This window comes from Dama dama, chromosome 1, assembly GCF_033118175.1.
Source record: "Dama dama isolate Ldn47 chromosome 1, ASM3311817v1, whole genome shotgun sequence".
Taxonomy (NCBI): Eukaryota; Metazoa; Chordata; class Mammalia; order Artiodactyla; family Cervidae; genus Dama; species Dama dama.
Window position 1 is genome coordinate 74,443,816 of NC_083681.1, and position 22,318 is coordinate 74,466,133.

The following is a 22,318-nucleotide window of genomic DNA, read 5'->3' on the forward strand; positions in this document are numbered from 1 at the left end:
CCCACCTTCCGGGGCTCACAGTCAGCGGGGAAAGATCAGACAAACTAGACTAGATACCAGGTACAGAGGGCAATGGGGCCTGGGAAGAAAAAGAGTGCCTTTCAGCTGGAGCCATCCAGGGAGACTTCCTAGAGGTGGAGGCATTTCAGCGGATCCTCCAAATTTTAAGTACAGCAACAGAAGATTTCAGATGAACGATGCTATACAGGGCTGATGCCAACTCCCAGAATATGGAGCACAGATGAGTGGCAGGAAATGGATGGAATCGGAGAATAGGATGTGGGGAGGTGAAGGCAGGCCTTGAATGCCGGGCTAAGTACAGGTGAGGTGGGGCGGGCACTAAATACTGCAGAGGGAGAGTAAATGCTGTGGTCAAAGTGAGGCTGGAGGTAGATTGGGCCCCCCGCTCCCCCAGGGTAAAGCGATTGGAGATTCATTCCCTGTGGACCGAAACTCCAAGAGGAGAATAGCAAGACAATTAAGACAGGCAGCTAGGCCCTGCCCAGACCACATATTTCTCGTTCTCGAAGTCAGGAGACCTCTTAGACTACACAGGTGCAGGAAAGGCTCCTTGGAGGTCAAAACGTGAGTTATGTCAAGGGATGTTCTACCAATAGCCTCTGCGGTAGAATCCACCTTGGCCAAGAGATGCGTGTGCACACGTTCAAAGATCTTGAGATCTGCCAAATATGGACTGTGAACCAGGCAAATCAGAATGATTGGCCAAAGGAAACCCAGGAGAAACACCCCATACAAGTAACTCAAACTGCCACGGGGCACGACTCAGGGACTCTTCCTCTAGTCTGCCCGTGTGTCTACCCACAAGTACTGTACTCTTTTCCTCTTAATAAATACTCCACTTGCTTCGATACTGTCTGTCTTGGGTGAGGGCGCTTGGCACTGATCACTGGTCTAGGGGCTAAGATCTGGTGCTTTCACTGCCGTAATCCAGCTCCAATCTCTGGCTGCGAACCCAAGCCCCACTCCAAGCCGTTGCAGGCCACCCGAGATCAAAAGGTCAACTTCAGAAAGATGAGTCTAGGGTAGTGGATAGGAGGCATTAGATCTGAGAAGTTACCCCAGGTCCTGCCATCACCCAGACAAAAGGTTCAAGTGCAGAACACCCCAAGGACAAGAGGAGATGCTGCAAGGAGGAACCATGGGATTTCCAAGGAGAAGAAGATGAACCTCAAAGAGACCTCTAGTCTTTCCTTCCTGAGCTGGGTTCTCCCCTCTCCCGACCCAGAGATGGATTCAATCTTCTGGGAGACCCTGGCCCAGGGCTTTCAGGGGACAGGCCACAGGAGGCTGCAGGCTCTCCATCCCACACCCTCTGGCATCTGGGCAGGGTTCAGCGGAGAGCTAGGCCTAGAGAGCTAACACTTTACCTGCAATCAAGTCCATCCTCAAATTCAAGGCATCCTGGCCCTTGTTGCCCTTCTTGCGCCCCTTCTTCAAATCTAATTGGGTCTCTCAAGTCCCGTGGCACCGACGGGGTTAAAGCCAGCTCGTGTCACCGCCCCCGCCAACATCTCCCACCCCGCCCCCCCCAACCTGCCTGCCGCCGCGGCGAATGCCGAAGCCGGAAAGCGCGGGCCGAGGGGGGTGCATCACTGCCGCTGAGTGACGGGCGGGCCTTTGATTGGCAGCTGCCGGGCGGCGGGGTACAGGGGAGGGGGCCCGGGGGTGGGCTTTGGCGGGCGCCCAGAGCCGGGTTCGTGCCCGCCGCGGCCGGGCCGGGCTCGCTCCTCCGGTGCCCGAGCCGGGCTGGAGCGGCGGGGCGGCGCCCTCCCCTGTACTCCGCGGGCGGGCGGGTGTCTCTAAGGTGACAGTCCGGGTGCGCGGCAGCGGCTGCGGCTGCAGGAGCGCGCTCGGCGCCCGGGCTCGGGCTCCAGCCGTCCGGGGGGCGCCCCCAGCGCTCACCAGGCAGCACCCTGACACCCACCAAGACCGCTCCCCCGAGGGGCGCGGGTGGCTCCCCGCCGGCCCTTGTCGGGCGCGGCGCCCAGCAGCCGTCTGAGCCCCTGACGTCGGGACGGACGTGCGGGACCGCGCGCTCCCCACCCCCCAACCCCCGCCTCGCGGCCCCGGGCTCGGAAGGAAGGGAGACTGAACTTGAGCAGGGAACCCCGAAAGGCCGCCGGAGCCGCGGGAAGCGGGCGGCCGCAGGATGGCCGAGGGGCCGGGCGGCGGAGGGCCCCGCGGGGACGGGGCTGGCGGCGGCCGGGCGGCCGAGGAGGAGGTGGTGCGAAGGCGCTGCCGGCGAGGCCAGGAGGCCGAGGCACCCCGGAGCGGGGCCGCCGGACCCCCGGTGGAGGAGCGGTTCCGCCAGATGCACCTAAGGAAACAGGTGTCTTACAGGTAAGGAGGATGCGGGCAGAGGGGAACCCGCCGCTTAGGACCACCCCCACCTTCCATCAAGACTCATGGGGCACCTGCCTGGAAGGCCCTGGGGGTTCAGAATCGACTACCAGGGGGTCTCTGTCGTCTGTGTCCACGGGGGAGCTTCTGCGGCCCTTCCTCTAATGAACGTGTAATAGTGAAAGCCCTGTTCATTCAACGTGGAGTTACTGACGCCAATTGCGTGTCAGGCTCTGTACTGGGCGCTGAGGGGGGAAAATAATCAAGATATGATCCTTACAAACCTCTGTCTGCTGGGGAGACCCAGGTGATGCCCCCAGCCCTTCTTCTGGGGGAAAGAGGGACCCCCCCCCTTCATTCAATAGGTGTTACTTGAGCTTTCCTGGGGGCTGACCCTGTGCTAGGCGCTGGCCTGTGGAAGTGACTGAGATGCCCTCCCTGCCACCATGGCTGAGACCCTGCTGCCTAGAGAAAGGGAAGGAACCCCCCTGTGGACCCCTCTGCCCATGCAGATCCTCCGTGGCATCCCGGCGGCAGACTGAAACTTGCCCTCCCACCCTACCTTCACCTGTGCCCGGAGGAATCAGCTGGAGCAGCGGGCCCCAGGGACCACTTCTCTGATTTGGGATGGGGTGGTGGAGGACCGCTCCTCAAGAAGGGGTGGGTAAGTTACACAGAGAAGGGATCAGAGCGGGGTGGAGGACAGCCCTTATCATCCCCATCTCCCAGACCACAGCCTCAACCAGGACTTGCTGCCCCTCTCAAAAGCCCCTGGCTCAGAGTGACCTTTGGGGGGTCCGGCATGGACATGAAGGTATCTGCAGTCCTTGGAGCCATCAGCCTGGTTAGAGGGGACAAATCTCTCTGTTCACAACCCCGAGGACTTGGGATGTGTGAGGCTGCCCTGCTCCTCCCTAGGGCTTCTGGGAAGGAATATCCTAAAACTGACCAGTCCTGGGGGCTTGAAGGACTCCAATTTCTTTTTAACATATATTTACGTTTATTTATTTGGCTGCACTGGGTCTTAGTTGCAGCATGTGAGATCTAGTTCCCTGATCAAGAGTCAAACCCAGGCCACCTTGCTTTGGGAGTGCAGAGACTTAGCCACTGGGCCACCAGGGAACTCCTGGACTCCAGTATTTTTAATGGCTATGAAACCATCGGGGTGTCGGGGGGGGGGGGGTGAGATATGAGAGATGAGGGGAGGGAACTTCACCACCACCATGAAGTGAGATGTTCAGAATAAATGGGGCAGGAGGTGAGGTTCCCATGGCCCTACTTTTACCGTCTGAGGCCTGAAAGGAATCAAAGGTACCCTGGACTGCAGTTCTTCTAGAACACCGTGCTGAGAGAAGGGTATCATCTGTCCCCTAGTTGCAGAGAGAGGGGCCCCTGAAAGTCTCCTGGGAGAGGAGAGAGAACAAAGAGACTGATGGGTGATGGGGCATCAAATGGAAGAAATATTACTCTGGGAGTCGGGAGGCCTGGCTTGTATTCCCACTTTTGGCAGTGACTTGCGTTGTGTCCTTAAGCTAGACACATACTCTCTCTCTCTCTCTCTGGGTCTCAGTTCTTCACCTGTGACATAAGAGAGTGACCCAAGGTTTTCCTTAAGTTGTGGGTCAGGACTGAACAGCATCTGGAGCTGAAAAGGAAGCCAATGTGGAGTAGATGCTTAGGGGGATGGAGGCAGAGAATGACCCAAGGGCCGAGAAGATGCTATGCGGGAACACACACACACTCGGAGACAGACACGAGGGCTGGGATTGGCCCAGAGCGGCTCCTGAGTGGAGGGCGCTCCCCAGCCCAAACCTGAGGCCTCTTGTCACTAAGGACGCAGGGTCACCAGGCTGTGGCTCCCCTCTGACTGTGAAAGGATGGGGAGATGGGGAGACCTCTGGGTCACCTGTGTGAAGGCTGCAGAAAATAGCACCATGGAGGACTCCAGCTGTCACCACACCTGGACAGATCAAGTGAGGCGCCTCCTCACACCCGGAGGCAAGGCCAGAAGTCTTGTCTTAGGACCAGGGCAGGACAGAGCATCAGGGCAAGAAGGGTGGAGGAAGCCCTGAGAAAGAGACAGGGCCCAGGTCCACCCACGGGACCCCAGTGGGAGGACTCAGCCCTCCCCTGTGACTGTCGTCCAGGCCGCCGGGGGCTGGCCAGAGCTCAGGCCCGCCGTGGGCCTTTCCACCTCCTCCGCCTGCCTGCAGTTCCCTGCAGCTCTGGCGCGCAGCTAAACCTCCCACCCTGCTGTGAGGAGCTGCTAAGAAAAGCAGTTGAAAGCCATTCACAGAGAGAAAAGGCTTTTAGACAGAAATGCGGGGGCAAAAAAATTCGAGGGCGAGGGGTGGCAGCGGAAGTGGGATTGGGCCTGGCTGCCTCTGACGTCAGTGAGGACGGGGGTTTTCAGCAGGACAGTAGGAGCTTTTAGGGCCATGGGGGTTTCTGGGAAATAGGTTCCCTTCCACCCCGCAGCAGCTCCGGGGGTGTGGGCTGGAAGCAGCCCTGGCAGCTGCTTCACGGGGATGGAGAGGCGGCAGGTTTCTGGCAGGAGAAACTCTTGGCGGGGAGGGAAGTGGGAGGACACCTTGTTTCTGCCTCTGGGCCTAAGGAAAACTCCCAGGCACTCAAGAACTGAGCTCAAGGCCCACTGGAGGGTGGCCTCCAGCCTAGGGGAAGCCAGGGGTATAAGAGACACTGGCTTTGGCCTGAAAGGACCAGTCAGAAGATGCAGAACTTGAACCTCTGGAGATAAGCCCAGTGGATCCCAGACCCCAGATCAGCTGAGGATCTCTTTTACAATTATTTCTAAAGCCCTCCCTAGAGATCCTGATACAGAGGGTCTGGGCTTGGGTCTGGGCATCTCGACTTTTAAAAACCTTCCCCAGGTGGGACTTTACTAGGTGGTCCAGTGCCTAAGACTCCGTGCTGCCAATGCAGGGGGCCCAGACTCGATCTAGGGAACTAGATCCCACATGTTGCAACTAAGGCTCGGCACAGCCAAATAAGTAAATAAATAAGATTAAAATAAACAAAAAGAATTTAAAATAGTAAAATGGGTGGAAAAGAAAAACCTCCCCCAATAATTCTGATAGTCAAGTAGGTTTGGAAACCACAGGCTTTACCTATAGAGAAGCTGGAGGAGATAGACAAAAGGTAAAAAGTGAGCTGGATCATTGGGGGTGTGGCTGGCAGGGACATTCCCTTACTGGATGCTGCTGTGGCCCTCAATCAGTCAGTTCAGTCGCTCAGTTGTGTCCGACTCTTTGTGACCCCACAGACTGCAGCACACCAGGCCTCCCTGTCCACCACCAACTCCCAGAGTTTACTCAAACCCATGTCCACTGAGTCGGTGATACCATCCAACCATGTCATCCTCTGTCATCCCCTTCTCCTGCCTTCAATCTTTCCCAGCATCAGTCGTGGCCCTAGAAAGACCTTAAAGGAGTACCAGCACCTCTGTCTGGAGCTGACTCTGGGCCAGACGCTGTATGAGATACATGTATGAGATAACATTCTTCTCTTGACAGAAGTATGATTCAGTCCAGGGCCAGGCAGTAAATATTTCCAGCTTTGCAGGTCACATGGTCCTGTAGCTCTGCTCTGCCATCACTGCAAACGCAGACGTACACAATATGGAAACCAATGAGCGTGACTGGATTCCAGTAAAACTTTATTTATAGGCACTGAACTTTAAATTTCATATGATTTCTACTGTCACAAATATTATTCTTTAGCTTTTTTTTCCAACCACTTAAAATTGTAAAGACCATTCTTAGCTCACAGCCCCACAAAATCAGGCAGCGGGCCAGATGTAGTCCACTGGCCATAGCTTGCCAACCCCTGATCCAGCAGATGGGCATGAGACGAACACTTGGGAAAGACAGCTGATGGTGGGCATTAGGAACAAACCTGGGCATTGAGCAAATTGGCACATGCATTGCACTGAGAGAGACAGGGTCAGAGAAATCTGGATTCGAATTCCAGCTCTGCCGCTTCCTAGCTGGGTAAATCACTTTCACCTCTGACCTCATTTCCTCTATGGAAAATAGGAACAGTAATACCTGTACTAGAAGGTGGCTGGCAAGATGAAATAAGACATGTAAAGTTCCTGACTTTTAGCAGGAGTGAGACAGAAGTTAGATCTTCTACCCTCTCTAGCTGGATCTCCTTGTGGGTTGGGGGTGCAGGGCAGGCCAGAAAGGTCCCTTAACAAGGTTGGCCTGGAACAATGGATGCTTGGTGAGACCGGGAGTGAGAGTTCAACAAAGGGAGGGCTTTCCAGGTGGCGCTCGTGGTAAAGAATCCACCTGCCAATGCAGGAGACACAAGAGGTGCAGGTTTGATCCCTCGGTCGGGAAGATCTCCCGGAGGAGGAAATGGCAGCCCCCTCCAGTATTCTTGCCTGGAGAATCCCAGGGACAGAAGAGCCTGGCGGGCTATTGTCCATGGGGTCACAAAGAGTCGGAGATGACTGAGCAACCGAGTGCAAGAGCAAAGATTGAGCATGTGTGCATGTCCCCAGACTGTAGTCCTCACTCGCCCCCTCCACCCCTACAGAGAGGCTGGGGGGAAGAGATCAGGGGTGCCAGCTGGCAGGGGAGGGTGCCCCCTGCTGTGGGCATGGGACTGCGGGTACAAAGCTCCTCGAGGGAGGGGCACCTGATTCGACTCTCCCTGCTGCTATTTACCAGAAGCTAAAAATAACCCAAGAGTGACAGGGAGATGGGGCCGATTTGTAATTTAAATAGCAACAGGATAAAGCAAGGAGCTGCAAGAGATCACATTCTGTCCTGAATTAAAAATGCAAAAACCGGGGGCAGAGAGCTGAGCTGGAGCTGAAGGAGGGGGCCCACTGCCAGAGGAAGCCGGAAGCTGGGGGGTCTATCATTTTCCTTCCTTTGGGAAGGGCGGGGGCCCAGGCCCAGCCCGGAACTCCTTCCTCCCCTCAGGGACCTGAGGTCCTTGCTGACTAGTGAGTCAAAGGCCAGCAGGGAGGGCTGTGCCCAGAGGTGGGGCCAGGCTTATCGCGAAGGCAGCTGTGTCGGGATTGGGATTCCAGAAAGTGGGCCTTATCAGACCCTATTTTGGCCCAGGGTGCTTGAGACAGGCCCCCTCAGCATCCCATGTCCCCCACCTCTTGCACCAGCGGCCTTTCTGGAGGGGAGCTGGAAGACCAGTTCCAGCAGATGCATTGGAACAGGTTCTTCTCTGCTGTGCTGCTGAAAAGGCATCAGGAAGCCTGAGCTGGAGTCTCATTTTCACTTCCATTGGTGCCGTTGCAGATCAGAGCATTGAGAGAAGCCCTCAAGGATCCAGGTCTCAAAGACAAATTTAGCACAGGCTAGGGAGGAAATGTGTCTTTGAGGGTGCACAAAGTGGGTAGAGAAGGCATTGGGAACAGATTTGTTTTCTGCTGGGCCCCTCTGTGCTTAACCAGGGTTCTTGGTCTATGGATGTTTGGGGAAGGACGGCTAATCAGGATTCATAGAGTGAGGGAGAATCCAAGGACCACTGGGCAGCATCTTACAGATGAGAAACTGAGCCTCAGAGACGTTAAGCAATGTGCTAAGATCCCACAGTCAGTAACTGGGAGAGCCAGCATCCAGACTCAGGTCAGTTTCACTCCAAAGCCCTTTGTCAGGCTTCCAAGGCCTGGACTTTCATCCTTAGGGATCTTTCCTTCTGGGGTCTGTACTAAGTGCACAGATCACTGGGAGGCATAATAGCAGAGGGGTGTGGGGGCTGGGAGGTGGTTCTGCAATCAGAGCTTGTGATCCAACAGATGGGGATGAGAGGCTTGAAGGGCCTGCTTATCTTGCCCTGAGAGGTCTGGTGCTACCATCCAGGCTGGAAGCAACAGGAAGCTCCTGAGGGCAGATCCAGCTAACCCCAGGCAAGGGCACAGACACCTAGGCCCCTCTCCCCTTCCCTGCGCCCCACCTCCCCCAGCCTGGGCACCTGGGAGGTGCCGAAGGACAGTTTCCAAGAGAGATCATGGTGTGAGAGACCACCCATGACTCTGGAGCCACCTGTGCTATATTCACAGCTCTCTTGCCCCAGTGGGAAAGGGCCCCCAGGCCCTCCTCCAGATTTCCTCCCACACATGACTTTAATGAGGCTACCCAGAAGGAGCCTAATCAAAATTCCATCTGTCACTAGCCAGCAGCACCTGCAGCCCAGCTCAGGTACATCTGTCTCCTCTGTGGATCGGCAGGTGTTTTGGGGCTCTAGCTTGCTCCCAAGGACTCCGGCAGGTACCTGGATCACAGACTTAGCTGCTGGGAAGGGACATGGGCTCCAAAAATCCCCCATGTCTCATGCAGCCAGTCATGCAAACAGGAAGCCAGCTCCCTCCCTCTGCTCCGCCTGTTGGGCTCCTATATTCAGCTCATTTCAACTTCCATAGGAAGTTACTAAGCACATCCTATGCATCCAGCACAGAGCCAGAAGCAACACTGGGGTCAGGAATCCTGTAAGGAGATAAGACTGCGTATGCAGAAAAAGTCATATAATGGAGGAGTATCTGGGGGGAAAAAAGATGAATGTCAGAGAGACATCAGTGGGGTAGGAGGACTAACTCTAGAGCAGCACTCGACACTTCAGTCGCTCAGTCATGTCCGACTCTCAGTCGTGTCCGACTCTTTGCGACCCCGTGGACTGCAGCATGCCAGGCTTCCCTGTCCATCACCAACTCCCGGAGCTTACTCAAACTCACATCTCTCGCGTCGGTGATGCCATCCAACCATCTCATCCTCTGTCGTCCCCTTTCACTTAGTAGGTCTTTATAAAATATGTGTCATATGAATGAATGAATGAGTGGAAACCTGGAGATCAGGGAAGGAGATTCAAATGAAACTGTCAGAGCTGGACAAGATTTAGAAACCATCTGGTCCAACCCAGAGATGTTAAGTGATTTGCCCAGCATTGCACAGCAAGCTCTGGGGTTTGACCCAACTCTTTCCACCTTCCCGTTTTTTTTGTTTTTTTTTTTCTGCTTTGGGGACTGGGGTTTTGCAAGATGGAGGTTCAGATTGGCCAAGCTCTATGGGCAGATGGGGCAAAGGAAGCAGCATAAGCGGAATGGAGTGGCGGGGTGAGGGCAGCGTGTTAAAGGAAGTGTGAAGAAAGAGGGAAGAAATGTTTATTGAGAACTTACTGAGAGGCAGGCACCAGCACGGTGTGAGCTGAGAGAAACATCTCTGCAGGGAAACTTGGACCAAGAGGCCAAAACGAAAGGAACCAGAACATAAGGAGCCCTGAAGGTCAGGCCAAGGAGGTTGGCTTGGCTGGTTTTGAGAGCAGAGACTGTCCAGACCATGGGTTACGTGTTTGGTGCCCTGGTACATTTCTTTTCCCCAGCTCCCACTCGCTCATCCAGGCCATGGAAAGTAGAACACCCCATCCTCTGGGGCCTCGACCAAGCCCAGAATAATTTTCTTACCCAGATTCCTCTTCCTGTGAGTATCTGCGTGGATTCTGAGGGGTCCCCAGCTCCCCATTGCTGGCACACTTTGTCCTAGGAATTGCCAAGGGCATTCTCCCCGGCCCTGTGCACCTGTCCCTTCCAGCCTCGTCTTCCCCACCCCACCTTCAAAGCACCGACAGCTTCAGTGAGTACAAGCCCGCAGGGACCGTGGTCCACAGCCAGGCTGCTCTATCTCTCAGAGTCCCCAGCCTGCCTGGCTTCCCCTCCAGGAGTCACATTTCCTGCTCTCTGCTGCTCCAGGGCTGCCAGAAGCCTCACTGAAAACAAGCCCAGCCCCATTTCCTCTGTTTAACTGTTCAAGCTACTTCCAGAATCCCTGGGGGGTGGGGGAAGACAAGGCCCTGCAACAGCCTCCTTCTAGTATAGGCCTCGGCCTGGCTGGCAGAGTCTCTGTTGAGGCTTTACACAGGACCCGCCTTGATCGAGGCAGGATGATGGGCTGGAGGCAGAAGCCCTGGGAAAGGGGGTGCCAAGCCTCAGTGGCATTACCTGGCTCTGTCCCCAACCCCACAGGGACAGTAGGATGTCTTATTCACGGGTACCGACTCGGGGGTGAAAGTCTTATTTCTACCACTCACAGGCTGGGTCCCCTTGGACAAATGAGCTTAGCCACTCTGTGCCTCAGGTTCCCCATCAGTCAAAGGGGGGAAATAACAAGATCTATGTCATAAGGTTGTCACAGGAGTTCAAGGTTTGGGGCACAGTAATGTCCAAGAAATATTAGCTATTTATCATTATTATTATTACCAAGTATTACTTATGCATGACATAGTGTGATTTATGAAACGAATAGTTGATGAGAAGTATTATGTTCCAGTCATGAGGGCCGCAAAGGTGATTACAGCCCCGGACAGAGGTTTCTTTCTTTTTTTAATTAATATTTGTTTACTTATTTATTTGGCTGTGTCAGGTCTTTGTTGCGGCACGTGGAATTTTAGTTCTCACATGTGAGATCCAGTTCCCTGACCAGGGATCAAACCCTGGCCCCCTGCATTGGGAGCCACTGGACGACCAAGGAAGTCCCCAGATGAGGTTTCTAAGGGCTGGAAGGGCACCGTGTACATTCATTCCTGTGTCTGCAGGTTCTGTAGTGTCAATATTTATTGAACTGACCTAAACTGACACCGTTTCTGTCCTCGAGAAATTTACAGCCTTTCTGGGGTAACAAACACATATAGAGCTAAAGAACTAATTATAGAGCAGCATGATTAAAGAGTGCTTGAGGAAGGTATGATTTCCATCCCAGAACCAACCCTAATAATAAAGAGTAAATATATGCCTTACTATTTATTTAGCAAATTCTCAGAAATGGCCTCAAAGTCCACCCAGTGTGGCCTCTTTGCTATTCTTTAGACACATCCAGTACATTCCTACTCAAAGGGTCTTTGCTCTGACTGCTTCTTCCACCTGGACTGCTGTTCTCCCAGGAAGTCACATCTTTTACTCTCTCAATTCATTCGAATCTGTTCTCAACTGTTGCCTCTTCAGGGAACATCTCCATTATCCTCCTCTTCCCCCTTCACCATGGCTTCATTTTTCTCTGTAGCTCATCTCATCTCATCCCCTGACATTCTTTCATATATGATTTGTTTAGAATAGAATTTAAGCAACAACATGAGGTTAGAGCGTGTGCTCCTTGCACACTGCTGTCCAGTCTGATCTGGAGCCTGATGCGCAGAAGGCACTCAGCAACTGTTTACTGAATGAATTAATTTATAAATCCTTTTGCCTCTTATTTAACCCTCCTAAAACTAGGAGACGCTGGTTCAATCCCGGGGTCGGGAAGATCCCCTGCAGAAGGCAATGGCAACCCACTCCGGTATTCTTGCCAGGGAAATCCCACCAACAGAGGAGCCTGGTGGGCTACAGCCTATGGGGTCGCAGAGTCGGACGCGACTTACCAAAGAAACGACAACAAAAAACTCCAGGAGCTTAGTTATTTGTAGTGCCCCCTTCGACATTACAGATGAGAAAATAGAGGCTCAAAAAAGCTCCCTGACACGCGTGTTCCCTAGTCTATCTATTTATAGCCTACCTTATTCCTAAAAGGATTTCAGGTGACCTTGGAGAGACAGACCTCTCGGACCAGGGTACACAGCTGGTAAGGGGCAGAAACAGGATGTAGGACCACATCATCTAGTTCCATTCCAGTTACCTTTCCACTCCGCCACATTCTGTGTGCCTGACCCTGTGTTAGGCAGTGTGGTGCTCACAGGGCTGAGAGGAGACAGAGCTGCATGCAGGCTGGGCATGGTCCCAGGGCACCCGGTGGTGGTGATGAAGGGGGCGGCCTCGGCAGGACCAAGAGGTGAAGATCAGAGCTGTTAGGCGGAGAGGGAGGCCAGACGGGGGCCGAGGTTCAGATCCCAGCCTGGGCAGGCCTGCCGGCTGCCTGGCAGCCTCTGACTTGGTATTGTCTCCTGACTGCTGGGCCGGGCTTGTCCTCACCTGCCTCTCGCCCTCTCGGGCTGGTAAGCCCTTCTTGCCAGCCAGCCTCCTGCCCTGGCCAGCGGAAGGCGTCTGCGAGGCCTGTGGTCCTCTCCGGGGCAGCCGGCCGGCCTCTCGCAGGGCCCCCGGGTCAGGAAGTGCCGAAAGAGGAAGAGAGTCGCCGGGCAGGATGAGCGCACGGGGGGCCGGCCGCAGTACTGGGGGAGGCTGCGATGAGGCTGCAGCTCTTGGCCCCACGGAGCTTCTGGCGACGGAAGAAGGGGAGCGGCCCGGGGCTCTGAGACAGATGTGGCGCTACCGCTCCTGGGACGTCCCACAGATCCCAGCCGAGGTCCCCCAGTCTCAGTAGGTACTTGGGCGGCCTGAGAATGGACACAGGGACCTTTGGCCCTCAGTCCCTCCATGAGCCTTTTATCTGGGGTAGGGGAGTCAGCCGAAGTGGGGTTGCCCCTCTCCCTGTGTCCGGTGGCTCTGCAGAGGCTCGGAAAAGGACAGAGGGCTTCCTGGCAGCGTAAGAGGGGCTCTGATGTTGGAACTGCTGGGGGGCAGTGTGGCAGGGGGCTGAGCTTGCAGAAGGCGGAGTCGAGGGAGCTAACAGCAACGGGATCTGGGAAGAGAAGCCCCCACAGGAATGTGGCAGTGGATGTCTTGCACAGAATCAGCAGGGTCTTCAGCTGCCTCTGATCTCCCTGCTCAGAGCTTGGTCAGAGCCATTGGGAAACTTTCCCAAAGGGTCCCAGGCACCCGAGGAGGACCGTGTCCAGCCCCCTGGGGGATTTCACTGCTGCTCTGGCACCTGCTGCTGGTGGGAGCACTCCAGGGGGTGGTACCCCATGCCTGGTCCAGGCCGGGAGGAAACTCGAAGGAAGCTGGGAGAAGGTTCTGAGCTTCTGGATGGTGACTATTGGTTTCGAAAGGCAAGCCTGCCCACATGTCACAGCTCCCAGCACTGGCTGTATGTGGCTGGCTGAGGCTGGAAAATGGGCTGCCAGAACCCCAGAGAGGGTGAAAGTGAAGTGACACAGGATGTGGCTTTGCAGAGAGGAGTGCTAACAGAAACAGCGGGCACCTCATATGGGCATCAGGGTGGCAGTGCTGGAGGGAGAAGACCATACTCTCCAGCCGCCTGGCCGCCCTGCAGGAGCTATCAGAGGTAGCCCCCGAGCTGCTGATTCTCAAGTGTGTGTGTGCTGGCCTTGCCAACCACAGGTGACTGCTCTAGTTCCAGCGGTTTTCCTCATCTCCAGAAGGGGACAAACTTTGCTGTCTGAGGGGGTGTGTTTGTATGTCTGTGAGGTACACTTCTAGGTGAGTAAAGGTATATGGAGCAAAGCCGAGGTGACTCTGGTAAAGAATCCACCTGCCAAGGCAGGAGTCACAGGAGACACAGGTTCGATCCCTGGGTCAGGAAGATCCCCTGGAGGAGAAACTAGCAACCCACTCCAGTATTCTTGCCTGGAAAAAATCCCGTGGACAGAGGAGCCTGATGGGCTCAAAAAGTCACAAACTGTCGGATGTGACTGAGCAGAAACGTACAAGGTATACTTGAGGGGGATGCAACGTGTAACCATTGTCCTGGGTTATATTTGAGCATAGAAGACAGACGTATGTGTTCGCGGACGGCATGTAGGTTGGGGAATGACAGTGTGGTCCTTCCTTTTGTCTACGTATTTGTGTGTGAGAGACGTGCAGGTGAGTCCTGTGGTGTGAGAGATCTACAGGTCCCCTCGCAGATTGTGTTGGGAAAGTGCCATGTTCTGGGAGTGTGACAGTGCTAGAAACAGCCTTGCAGAGACGTGGAAAGATGAATTTGTGTAACAAACGTGTCCCTGGTGTGCGCGAGGGTCCTTCAGTGACTTTGGTCCTGGTATAAAATCTCTGAAGTGTGAGAAGCTGGGGGTGGGAAGTGCTCGACTTGAGTAATGGGTGAGCGTAGTCGTGTGCGAGGCGTTTGTTTCCGTGTGTGCCGGGGGCGCCGTGTGACTTTTGTTCCCGTGGGCGTGATTTCGGAGAGCCGAGCGAGTACGGGTGGAGCTGCCCTAAGTGGCCGTGACGGGCACCCGGTGTGCGAGAGAGGTGTCTACTCCCTGTAGACGTGGGAGGGGAGGTGGCGACAGCCCCCCTCGCGAGTGCTCAGTTGTGAGCATGTGGGTGGCCCGGTGGGGGAGGCGGAGGCTGAGAGGAAGAAAACAAGGTTGCGCGTGTCCGGGTTCGCGGGCCGCGCGGGCGTGTCAGGCTGGAGACGCGATCGGATCCGGGCGGCGGACCGGCTCGGGCTCGTGGGCGGGGCAGCCGCTGGGGCTCGTGGGCGGGGCCTCTGCGGCCCCACCCCCTCCCTCGGTCCCGCCCCGCCCCTCTGGCGGCCCAGGCGGCTTGCGGCTCGGCGGGCCGCCGGCAGAGGGCGCGGCGGGCCGGGCGCCGCCGCGTAACCGAGGGGGCGTGCTCGGCGGCGGGGCAGGCAGCGGCCCGGCCAGCTATGCGGGGTCCTGCGGCCGCAGCTGGCGGCACTTCCTGGAGCGGCGGCGGCCGCTTCCCCGGCACCTGGGCGTGGGGCGCGGGGGCGCGCGGCGCGGGGCGGGCGGAGTCAGCGCGCGCCATGGCCGAGGCGGGCGCTGAGGAGCCGGCGTGCTGAGCCCCGGCCGCCGGCCCGGCATGGGCGTCTCCCGCGGGCCCGCCGCCGGCCGGGGCTAGGGCCGGATGGAGCCGCGGGACGGCAGCCCCGAGGCCCGGAGCAGCGACTCCGAGTCGGCCTCCGCCTCGTCCAGCGGCTCCGAGCGCGACGCGGGTCCCGAGCCGGACAAGGCGCCGCGGCGTCTCAGCAAGCGGCGCTTCCCAGGGCTGCGGCTCTTCGGGCACAGGTGAGCGCGGCGGCGGCGGGAAGCATCCCTCGGCCACCTGGTGTTGACCCCGGGCGGGGTGTACCTGCGCGCTGGCGATCCGGGCTGTCTTGGCGTTGGGCTCTGCATGGGGGTGGTCCGCCCCCGGCGTCTGGGCACTGTCACCGGGTGGGTGGGGAGGTGTCATTCTCTGGCACCGGCAGCTCAACGCGCCTTCTCTGGGACAAGGGGCGGCTTCTAGCTCTCCAGCAGAGAGGCAGAATCACCTAACCCCCTGGCACCAGCGGATCGGGCCCCCACGACTAGTCACGATCCCCTTTCTTGGCACTGATGGGAACCGGGCGCCCTCTGAACCTCCCGGCCCCAGGGAGGTGGGCAGTCAAGTCGTCGTCGTCACCCTGGTCCTCCGGGTGGCCGGGTTGCCTACCACCGAGCTGCATGGCATCCGCAGAACGTGGCCTCCTGGATCCTACTGTCACGACCCGTGCCTGTCCCCGCAGCCCTGGTCACCGATTTAATCGCTGGGCATTTTAAGCTGCTCCTTGGGGTGGGGGGTGGGGTAGTCTGACCACCTGTTCTACACTGCTCTGATTTAGCAGGGAGGCCCCGCAACCTCTGCTGGGGAGTAGACATATCCCCCTCTGCCCCCATCTAGTCCTGCTGGGAAAGGGATGGGGTGCTGGTTCTTTCAAGCTTTGTCTCGCCCCCTCCCCCAGCACGCCAAATGTCACCATCTTGTGCCTGTGACAGGGCTTTGACCAGGACTCTGGGGGAGGGTGTGGAAAGACTGAGTGGAAGGCGCCAGGGGCCTGTGTGCTGGCGTTGGCCTGGAGCCGCTTCCTGCCCCTGCAGTCCGGGTGTAAGGTGAGAGGAGGTGGGGCCCGTGAGTGCTGCCACCTGGCTCCCTGGGTTTTCTCCTGGCTCACCCTGGCCTTCTCGCCAGCGGCCGCGGAGCTTGCAGCCAATCAGCTCAGGACCCCAGAGCTAACTCAGATTGGACTCTGACCACTTGGAGTGTGCCCAGGGCCTCCTGCTCACTTGCTCTCAGTTGTCCAGGCTTCATGGTACTGGGGGCCCCCCACGCCCCGAGCTTTGCCCTGTCCCTTCCCCAGAGGTGACCTCACCCACCAATAACACGGGCAGCTTTTTCCTGTACAGGTTGGCGTTCCTGTGATGCTGACCTGCTCCCTCTGGCGGCCCTGCTCTTTGCCCCTGCACAGTGTCGCCAAGCCCGCAGATCTGGATCCTCACACGGGCAGGTGGAGCTCCCTCCGTAGGCCCTTGTGAAACCGCGCAGGCTTCGGTGTCACATCAAACGGGAAAGGGCGCAAAGCGACTCGTGCCTTTGTTTTGTCACCCACAGCCCTGCAAGAGGGAGCAGTTGACACCCAGCTCCGCAGGATGTCGCCTCCAATGTTCACAGGCTCGTGAGGGGGAGGGGGGGCTCCGCCAGAGGCTTCCTGTCCCTGCCCACAGGGCACCAAGTGTCAGGCTCTTCTGACCTGTGGCTGTGTCCCTCGTGAAGGGCACAGGTTTGCGCACATAGCAGCGAACCCTCAGGAGGAAGAAAAAGAAGCGGGAGAATGACGGGTACCTTTACATCAGTCTCTCAAATAAGCAGGATGGGTATTAACCTCTCCCGTTTTTATAGATGAGCAGAACACAAGCTCAAAGAGATGAGTAGTTTGCCGAGAATCACACAGCAAGTTTAAGAGTCAGAGACAGAGTTTGAACTCTAGTCTGATTCCAAAACCCGCATCCTTTTCTCTCTACCAAACAGAACGTCACAGTGATCTCAGGACCTTTAGGAAGTACAGATTCCTAACTCTTACCTGGGCATGTCTGACTCATCAGGTCTGCAGGTGGGGCTGGGCATTTTATAAAACTTGCCAGGTGTTTCTAAAGTGCTTCCAAGTTTGAGAGCCATCATATTACATCCCTCTGGGGATGGTAAGCGATCTGATAGGTTAGTGAATGAGAAGAACCTCCAACAGCACCTCTGGAAACATGGCAGGAGTGTTCCCTGCGTGGTAGCATTGTGCTCGGGCAGCGGGCATAAAGAAATGAATGTGTTTGGAAAACCCCGTAGAGTCAGGGAGAGGGCAGCCGGGGGCAAAGACTTCCTCCTGGCAGGCCTGGAGTTCAGAGAGTCAGATGTCCCCCGGGGCTGATACCGTCCCCTTGCTTTGACTGGAGGCAGGGCGGGACAGATATTGAGAACAGTGCACTGCAGTGGCGCTGCCTCTTTGACAGTATCACCTGGTCCTGCCCTCTTTCTGGTTGCCAGCCTCAGGTGAAACTCCCCATTGCCCCCAGCTGAACCCAGCCCGCCGTCCTTCCTCAGGCTCTGAGCTCATCCTCAGCCCTGCTCTTGCTGCTCATTGGACCTCCGCCCTCTGATGATCAGCCCCCACCTTGCTTTCCTTCTTTCCACACACCCCGCCACCGCCTGTACACACTTCAGGCCTTGGGACCTAGGGTCCCGCTTTGCAGATAGACCATGGCTGGGAGAGACAGCAAATAGATTGGGCAGCTGCAGATGCTGCGCTGAGTCTTCTGCATTCGGATCTTGGCTCAATGGTAGACGTCTAGAATCCACTAGCGTTCAGATCTTGGCTCAATGATAGAGGTCTGGAATCCACTATTGTTCGGATCTTGGCTCGATGGTAGAGGTCTGGAATCCCCTAGCATTTGGATCTTGGCTCAGTGGTAGAGGTCTGGAATCCACTAGCGCTCTGCCGTGGGCTTGGGAGGGGTAGCGATGGTACATGGGCTGTGTGTTTACTGTCCCTGGTGTGGTCAGGAGGAGGACGGTCTCCGCCTGGCAGCCTCTTTGGCATCTCCCTCAAAGCCCCCCGCAGCCTCTCACACGTTCACCGTCTGGAAGCTGGGAAGCAGTTTGCCACCACGCCTTTTTTATTTAGCCCAGGAAGACTCACGGCTGAGCCAGTGCTCCGCCACAGCTCCATTCCACATCTCCTGCTGGGAACCGTCAGCCTCTCCCCAGGAGGAGGTGTAGGCCCCGCCCTACCCAGGGCATCTGGCTTTTCCTCTCCTGACCATTCAGCCTCAGGGCCTGAGGGGTGGTCAGTCGGAAGTGGGCGGGAAGGTGACTGCCTCCTCCTCGTCTTCCAGGGCCCACCTCCAGAGGACGTCCTCCAGCCTCTGGCCCTGTGGCAGCAGCCTGACCCCGGGCAGGTCACACAGCTGGTGGATTAACTGGTTTGGCACCCCAGGGGCATCAGAAATTACCTGGCCGTTCATCCGTCTAGACGGAAGGAGCCTTAGCCCGCGGAGCCCATGGGAGCCCGAGCATGGGGTGTACCCGCCCTGCCCTTTATCCTGCTTAAAGCCACTCGTTCCGGAGGGCAGGAAGCACACCTGTGGGACGGGTCAGAGGCAATAGGTCCCCTTTAGAGGTGCTGCCATGCAGGGCCCAGTGAGCTGGACCTGGAGTCCAGACAGCGGAGGCTGCCCGCCGCGGCCTGAGCGGCAGCAGCCCCAATTGGGGCTGGTTTTGCAACGGTCGGAAGGGACGTGTTGAGGGACGCCTCACGTGCAGAGGCGGGAGCCCGGGCTCTGGCGCCCGGTTGTCTGGGTGCAAAAGGCGCCTCTCTGAGTGGTTTGTCTTGCTCAGGCTAATTCTGGGAGCGGCCCCGGGGGCCAGGGGAGGCAGCTGTGAGCCAGGGCCCCGGGTTTGGGAAGAAAAAGGGGCCTCGGCATCTGAACTGCGGGTCGGCTCACCTGACCGCCCACTCCACACACAACGCCGAGTGCCGGTGGGACCTCTGGTCTTCCCCCTGCTGCCACGCACCCGCAGCTCTGGCTTAACGGGCAGGGGAGGGGTGCGGGCAGCTCTTGGCACTTTTTTTCCTCCGTGCTGTTGTCCGGAAAGGTCAGGTCTCAGGATGCGGAGCTGCCCGGGACTGTCACTTGGCAAAAGAGAGTGCGAGAGTGGGTGTCCTCCTCGGCAAGGACAGGGGAAGAGCCGTGACCCTGGGAGAGGGAGAAGCAGGCCTGCCCTCCTCCACTTCTGGAGCCCTCTCCGGATCTACCAGTCACTCCTCGAGCAGAGGGGGAGGCGAGTGGGCACGCTGGCCTGGAGGCCTGGCCTGCGCTGGTCCCGAGGAGAAGCCCCGGTGGGCTCCCTGTCTCTGGCCAAGGCAAGCAGGCTCCCCGGGTCCACGAGCCGATGGGGAACTTTTCCTGCAGTGTCGCCAGAGCGACACAAGGGGGCGACAGCTACCACCGAGGGCTGGGCGAGACAGGGCCATCCCCTCGCCTGCCCTCCGCTGGGCCACGGGCCTGTTGGTGAGCCCACACAGCCGCCTGCTGCTGACACTCTGGCCGCCAGGGCGCAGCTGGGCAGGAGGCGGCAGGAGGCAGGCTGGGCGTGAGCCTCCACGTCCCCTGACCCGACCTCCTCTCCACCTCTGAAGACCGAGGCCCAGGGCAGCGGCCTGGACGCGTCTGAGGTCTCGCAGCCAGCGAGGGGTCATCTGGGCCTCCAGTGCCCATCCCCTGACTCCAGGAATGTGTCAGTTTGTGCCCGTGCCAGGACCCCGGAGGCCTCCCCGCCTTCTGAGAGACCCTCAGCCTGCCACCTTCTGGCCTGCCCACCCTCGCCGCCTCCCTGCTGCCGGCTGAATGATTCTCTCGGTGGGCCTGTGGGGAACCCCCCACGCCTGCATCCAGGCTCAGCGTCTCCCTCATCCTGGGTGAGATCAGGGTGCACCTCCAGGGGGGTGCCCCCACCGAACTGCTGCCTCTGAACCTCCGCAGGGGTGGGGGCCCCAGGGGGCCCTTCAGGTGTCAGCCCCACGCAGGGGTGCAGTGTGGTTCCCCACACCCCAGGGTCTCAGCCCAGGGCCCGCCCGGCACTCCAGTCCCACAGGCAGGAGCCTGCGAAGGTGGTTTCAGGTGGCAGGGGGCAGGTCAGAGCAGCCACCAGACAGATGCCTCTGAGGAGCTTGCATCCTGCCATCTTTGTGGCCCCCTTCCTCAGCTGAGACCCCAGAGGCAGGGTTCGGTGGCGGAGAGCAGGTCAGAGGCGACCTGAGGCTCTGGGGCCCCTGGGAGGTGCTCGCTCGTCCTTCTCCGGTGAGTCACGGTTACCCGAAGCTTGAAAGTCCATCATTTCCTGTAATCCGCCCAACAACCTTGTAGTCGATTTCATTCCCATCTTACATACGAGACCTCAGGGCTCAGAGAGGCCATCGAGGCTCGCGGCCCGGCGTCACGCGGTTTACACTGGAGCCCGAAGCCAAGTCTCTTTCCAAACACCAGGCTGCCCTGGGACGTGCTGGCCCTCCCTGCTTCTATTATTTTCCCATCACCAAACTGGGAGAGCCTAAGGAGGGGTTTGAGGGCTCCTTAAAGCGAGAGATCTTTGTCCTGCGTGGGAATGAAGTAAGGCCTCCACGTGACCAGCGCCCCAGCCCCACGGGAGAACTGCCACCAGGATCCTCGCTCCTGGGAGGGCAAGGCCGGGCCGGGGCGGGGGCGCCCGCAGGCAGGGAGACCAGGTTTGTAAGCAGGAGGTCCTGCGGCTCCCTGGCTGGATCCTGAGTGGAGGAGCAAGCCTGGGGCCTTTCATCTGGCCTTCAAAGCGCAGGGAACAGAGGACTCAAGGGACACACTCAAAGGCGCCCCGGGGGGTCAGTGAGCGGCCTGTGGCCTGGGGGAGCAGAGGGCAGCAGGCCTCCCGGGGAGAGGTCTGAAGAGAGGTGGGGCCCCGGCCCTCTCCCCCCACTCCGGAACCTCTCCTTGTGCGCGCCTAGCCGGGCTCCCGTTCACAGCGCCCACTCGGAGGTCTCTCCCCTGCCAGGGCTGAGCCAAAATAGCTGTCTAGGAGCCTGGGCCCGCACCGCCCACGCCCCAGCATCTTGTGGGTTAACAGCTTGCCTGTCTCTCCGCCCCCCCTTCCCCAGCTTGCTGACATTTTACTGAAGCGGGGGTGGTTGTGAAAGGGGGCAAGCTGGTTCCTGCTCCCCAGCCCACACAGACACCCCACTGACACTGCCTGTCACCCACTCGCCCTCCCCTTCCAGGGGAGACCTCTCTTCCGGCCCCACCGACATGGGGCTCCTGCTATGAGATAGCGTGAGGCGTGCTCAGGGTTCCACGCTGTGGCAGAAACCTGTCCATGGAAGACAGACCCCGGGCAGCCCCCAGGAGCTGTTCTCCCTCTGGGGGTCTTTTTTTTTTTTTTTAATATATATTTTAAAAATCTTTTAAAAATTTTGTAAAAATCTTCTTTAAAAGCATTAAGTATTCTGCCACGGGGAAAGTATACAGAATAACACCTACCAGTTAGCTTGGCCAGATCTTACCAACATACCATAGATAGAGACGAAGGCCTCCCTGTCTCCCTCCCCAGAGGAAACCACAGCCCTGATTGGGGTGTTTAGATTCTTGTGCCTGTTTTAAGATATTTTTCCCCGCATATATATGCATCCATAGCAACACATAGTACGGTTTGGTATGGTTTTGCCTTTGAGTTAAAATGGTGTATCGTACATATTCTGAGTTTAGGTTTTTCCGTCCATGTTGTTTTGGAGATTTAACCATCTTGAAACCTGAGCTCTAGCATGAACCTGTCTTAATTGCCACATACTATTCCTCTTTTAACTGTCCAGCAGCTTATTTACCCAGTCTCCTGTTGATGGACATTTAGGTTGTTGGCAGGTTTTCTTCCATTGCAGGTAATCCTTCAGAGGCGGTGCTGGTCCAAGACTCCTTGTGCGTTCTGTCCACTGGCGTGCTTGGTTGCAGGGCAGTGTGTCTTCAGCTTTGATTTGTTGTTATTTAGTCACTCAGTCACATTCGACTCTTTTGCAACCCCATGGACTGTAGCCCACCAGGCTCCTCTGTCTGTGGGGTTTCCCAGGCAAGAATACTGGAACGCTTTGCCATTTCCTCTTCCAGGGATCTTCCCGACCCAGGGATCGAATCTGCATCCGCTTTGATAGTTGTAGCCAAATGATGCTCCAGAGTGGCTGTTCTGATTTTTAGGCCTCTGGAGTTACTTTCTGTCTTTAAAGTTTTGGTAAACTGAGGAATGGGTTACCATGAACACTTTTTCTTTCAAGTCTGCAGTAGCGCCCTGAGGAAGACAAGACGGTGTTATCCCCCTTAATCTGTTGGGGAAATTGAGGCCCAGCCAGGGTAAGAGACTTGG

The 22,318-nt window shown here is 57.3% G+C and overlaps 1 protein-coding gene across 6 annotated transcripts in view; it reads left to right on the top strand.

Annotated features, from left to right (window-relative positions):
- Window positions 1-2,155: 2,155 nt before the first annotated feature.
- The window catches only part of DGKZ (diacylglycerol kinase zeta), a 44,184-nt gene continuing 24,021 nt past the window's right edge, over window positions 2,156-22,318 (top strand). For 2 of the 6 annotated variants that reach the window (XM_061152713.1, XM_061152723.1), the window contains exon 1: window positions 2,156-2,361. In XM_061152713.1, coding sequence (XP_061008696.1) covers window positions 2,171-2,361 — 191 coding nt within the window. In that variant the 5' untranslated portion in view covers window positions 2,156-2,170. Of the gene's footprint in view, window positions 2,362-12,467; window positions 12,647-14,981; window positions 15,160-22,318 lie in introns of those variants that run through there. The other 4 variants (XM_061152741.1, XM_061152759.1, XM_061152733.1 and 1 more) reach the window with 3 other exon arrangements.